Source organism: Hirundo rustica, unplaced genomic scaffold (genome assembly GCF_015227805.2).
Source record: "Hirundo rustica isolate bHirRus1 unplaced genomic scaffold, bHirRus1.pri.v3 scaffold_176_arrow_ctg1, whole genome shotgun sequence".
Classification (NCBI taxonomy): domain Eukaryota; kingdom Metazoa; phylum Chordata; class Aves; order Passeriformes; family Hirundinidae; genus Hirundo; species Hirundo rustica.
In genome coordinates, this window is record NW_026690249.1 from 74990 (window position 1) to 79806 (window position 4817).

Genomic DNA, 4817 nt, shown 5'->3' on the forward strand with positions numbered 1-4817 from the left:
CTGGAGAGAGCCTGGGCAAGGAGCCTGGAGCCCTGTCTTGCAATGCAAGATGTAACCAAAAAAAGTGTTCTATTACCATATGTTAAAACCAGGTTGACAGGTTGTTTATCTCTTCCATGACCCATCCCTTTTATTGCTGAGGGGGATCTTCTCTTAATGGGCCAGCTGTTAAAACCAAATGGGGAACTGTTCCTTATCTCTTCCATGACCCATCCTCCCTCCAGGGAGATATCTTCTGGTAATGGGCCATTGAGTCTCACTGCATGACTGATAAAATTACATCATCCCATTGTGAGATGCTCCACCCAGAGGGAGGAGCCAAGCATTCCTACCTGGATATAATCTGAGATTTAAACACCAGAAGCAGCCTGGTTTCCACTGGATTCCCAGAGGAAGACCAGACCCATCTACACCACCACTGGACATTCAGAGGAAAACTACATCCTTCTACAAGATCATTGCTTCAACAAAACCACATCTGTCACTCCAGGAGGACTGCAGCCACGATTTGATTGGACTGCAAGCAACACCCTGACTACCCGGGTGTCAGGTTGGATTCTGAGTCTTATTTTTGGGGTTTTTTTGGTGGTGTTTTTTTTACTACTGCACTTTTAGTTTAATTTTCCTACTGAAGAACTGATATTCCTATTGCCATATCTTTGCATGAGAGCCCATTGATTTCAAAATTATAACTCAAAGAGAACGGGGTTGTATTTTCCATTTCAAGGGAGGCTCCTGCCTTCCGTAGCAGACCCCTGTCTTACCAGCCCGAGACAGGGAGCTCGGCTCAGATATCCTGAGGTGTCCCTGGGTTGGGTTTTTTTGGCTGGGGATGTTTGGAAAAGTAAGAACTCCAAAGCTGGGTGGAAAATACCCCTTGGGGGGACATTGGGGGGTCCCAGTGGTGGCTGCTGGCAGAGGCAGCCTGGAGGAGCAGAGCCCTGTGTCCCCCAGGACCCCAGAGAGGGAGGAGCGCTGCAATTTGCAGGACCCTCAACAGCTTGGAGAGGGGCAGGGGGGACTCCTTGGAGCCCCTGCACCCCAAAGCAGAGAATAAGGGGAGAAGGGACCCTGGGACCCCAAAATCCCCAGCATTCCTAAATAGAAAATGGAAAAGGAGGGAGCTTTTCAAATTCCTGGGATTCTCAGCAGCCTGGGGAGGGCAGGGAGACCAGAGACAGGGAACTCCAGAAAGGAATTTTCAGGGCTGCTCTTGGTGTTTGATAGGCTATTAGGGACTCCAGATGTCTGGTGACTTGTAGAGATGGACTTGAGCAGAGGGACATTCAAACTCAACATACTCATCCCTTGTTTTTGTCCAAACCAGGATTTCCCATTCCCAAACCTTGGCTGGATGGAGGAAGAGGCTGTGAGGAAGAGGAAGATGCCCCAGGACAGCCAGGCAGGTGAGGAGGAAGTCAGTGCCCCTTTCCCCCTCTCTCCTGCTCCATCTCCCAGCCCAGCATGGCCCCTGGCTGCAGGACAACCCCGCTGCCAATGCCGTCCTGCCAGGGATGTGTTGGGAGAATCTCCTTCCCCTTCCCTGTGGCATGGAGGCAAATCTCATCTTGTCCTTGTCCTTCCTCCCCCAGACAAGGAGCTGAGGATGGAGACCTGGGAGTACAAATCCCCATGGCAGGACCTCATGGAAGAGGCTGTTTTAAGTGGCTCCATGGCACAGGAATCAAATCAGGGGAAAAAGCGCCAGAGACCCTGCAGGAGGAAGGACTCCAAACCCATCCCAGGGTGCTCTGAGGAGGAAAGACCCACCCTGTGCCAGGAAGGTGGACAGAGCTTCAGCCAGAGCAACACCACGGTCCAGCACCAGATCATCCACACCAGGGAGACGCCCTACGAGTGTCCCAAGTGTGGGAAGAGGTTTCAGACCAGCTCCACTCTCCTACACCACCAGCAGATTCACACAGAGGAGAGGCCCTTCCGCTGCCCCGACTGCAGGAAGGGCTTCAAGCAAAACTCCCACCTCATCACCCACCAGCGCATCCACACTGGGGAGAGGCCCTACGAGTGTCCCCAGTGTGGGAAGAGCTTCACCCAGAGGTCTCACCTGAGCCAACACCAACGAGGCACCCGTAAGGGAAGCCCTGCGAGTGCCCTGACTGTGGGGAAAGCTTCCTGCACTGCTCCAACTCCATCCCCCATCAGGGGACCCACATTGGGAAGACACTGGGCTGGTGGTCCTTTAGTTTGGTGGTCCCTAATATTCTTTTGATTCATCTTCCTCCCTTTAAAACCAGTAAAATTGGGTTGAGAATCAACAAATTCATCAAAGCCATCTCAATCCTCATTTTTTACTTGTGTTTCTAAAGAATCTGGGACTCTGAGTGTTACTTGGGAGGATTTGAGGGTCTTTGGTGTGGTTGTCTCCATTTTTTAACCCTCAAAGAGACAAGACGGTTTGATCTGTCACCTCAAAAACACTCATTGCCACTGAAAACTACTTAATCCTACCCAAAAATTATTTAATTCCTCAGACCCTCAGTGTGGAATGGGGTTGGAAGGAGGTAAAGTGGGCAAAGTGGGATGCAGATCAGGAGGGGTGAGGTGAGCACTGGGTGGGGCAGGATGGGTGGGATGGGGATTGGGAGGGGTGGGATAAGGGAAATATGGCTTGGGAAGGGGGTCTTAATGTCCAGAAGGTGTGAGAGGGGTTTGGGTGGGGATTGGGAGGGTGTGGTGAAGTCTGGAATGAGACAGCCACAGGTTTGGGATGATGAAGGGAGGGGGAACCTGTTCTTGAGTGAGTTTTTGGGTATTCCACATTCTTGAAGGGATTTTGGTGCATCCCAGGTTTCTGAGGTGGTTTTGGGATGGTCACTGCCACAGCCCCAGCCACTGCAGCCTCTAGTGCAGCCCCAAAGTGGCTGCCAAGCCCCTGGCACCCTGAAAACCCCACCTGTGAGAGGGGCCAGATCAGGTGAGGCTGTGACACAGGTGTGACACTGACACGTCCCATGGCCCCGGAGCTCACAGCAGCTGAGATGATGCTGGATCCAAGGTCTGGACTTGTGCATCTCTCTCTCTCTCTCCCTTCTCCTGACTTCCTCTTCTCAAAATCTGGATAACTTGAAGTTGTAGGGTTTAGAGTTTTCTGAGTCAGTGCTTTGTGAAGTGCTTTACCATAATTCCAGGTTTAATAGAAGTTATAAGCTAAGTTAAATACTATTCCTCTGTAAATGGCTAAGTCATAGTTTCTAAGTTCGGATAAATACTGTCAAGTGCTGTTCTTTTGCTAAATTGTGAAGTTGAAGGTGTAAGTTGAGGTTCGGGTATAAGTCATGTCCTGTTAAGTTGGAGCTCTGTGACGCTTTTAGGCCGTGTTCCTTTTATCCTTACCCTCACTGTCCTCTTGTCACACACACAGGGACAGTCCTCGGTTCATTTCTGGTTTGACTACCTGGATTTTGTTTGGTTCTGTTGTTGCTTTGTTTCCTTGGTGTGCCTGAAGCTGTCCAGTCATGGACAGAGTGACTCTTGCAAGGAATTTTGTCATGCCTCACCACCTGTGCTCCTAATTGGTGATTTTTGTCAAATGTGCTAATCTGCTAAATTTATAGAACTGTATTCACCCTTTGGGGGGCTGGGCGTTTTGTGGACATTTTCCATATCTGCCCCTTGGAGGCCTCCAATAAAGATCAGCCTTTCTATTACCTCCTCTATAATATTATCTCCAAGGCTGTTACTTTATTTCTGGGTTCTTGAAGGCATCAACACAGCCAGGCCTCATGGCACCAGGAGAGCTCTGTGACACAAGGACATCTTGGGGAACCAAGTGTCCACTGCAAACACAGCGGGGCCTCATGGAAGCCAGGTGCCACTTGGATAGTGCCAGGGCACGTGGAGCTCAGTGTCCACTGTGACACAGCACAGCCCCACGGAACCCAGCAGAGCATTGTGACAACAGGGAATCTCATGGATGCAAGGCTCTCCTTGGGCAAAGTGGGGCCTCCTAGGACACAAAGCCTTTTCCACGTGCCTCCCTCGCCTGGCTGTGGTGTCCTTGTTTGTCAGCAGTGGTTTATTTGCCCACCTGAAGCCCCCCTCCATCTCCTCCCCATCCCTGGATCTGGCCCTGTCAGTTCTGTACTCGCTGGTGCCTCCAGCCCTGAACCCCCTCATCTCCAGCCTGAGGAATAAGGAACTCGTGGAGTCCATGAGGAAACTGCTGGCTGGATTTCAGAAGCAAAAACCTGCCTCTTTTCTTCTGCAGAACCTTCTGAAAATAATTTATTTCAATCTCAGACATTGTGTCCTTTTTTTCCATTTCTGCATTTTTTTAATACATTCCTACTGTTATGTTTTCCACAAACGAATATCACTACTCACAGCATTTCTACATGAGTATCTGCCATTATTCAGTATCTCAATGACTTTCAAAAGCTTTGTTCCCTACACATCTGAATAAAATAATGATCTTTTGCAGATGTGAAGGAAAGAGGCTCGCAGCAGAGCCAGCACAGACAGGGACAATGGCCCTGGCTCTTTCCACATCTGCTCTTCCCAGCTCCACACTCCCCTTCCCAGCCCTTCTGTGGGTGCAAGGCCGGAGTGCTCGGGCAGTTTGGTCACTGTCCTGCTGCATGTCCGTGCTGTGACCATCCTCCTCAGCAAGGGCCTCAAAAAGCAAAGGCCACATGTGTAAGGACAGAAATAACAACTGAGATCAATTCTCTACTTCCCATCAGCGGACAATGTCCAGCCAGCTCCTGGCAGGAAAGGATGGAGTACATGTACTTTGTGCTTGGTATGAGAAATGTCTCAATAAAAGACATCCACAGCCCTCACCGCCACCCCCATCG

General features: G+C 50.3%; 1 protein-coding gene across 1 annotated transcript; it reads left to right on the forward strand.

The window, feature by feature from the left end:
* Window positions 1–392: 392 nt before the first annotated feature.
* LOC120747703 (zinc finger protein 22-like) lies at window positions 393–2552 on the forward strand. Its single transcript, XM_040053729.2, has 3 exons — window positions 393–550; window positions 1328–1406; window positions 1593–2552. Exons 2-3 carry the CDS (start codon window positions 1355–1357, stop codon window positions 2228–2230), a joined length of 690 nt encoding a protein of 229 aa, XP_039909663.1. The 5' UTR covers window positions 393–550; window positions 1328–1354; the 3' UTR covers window positions 2231–2552.
* Window positions 2553–4817: the final 2265 nt, after the last annotated feature.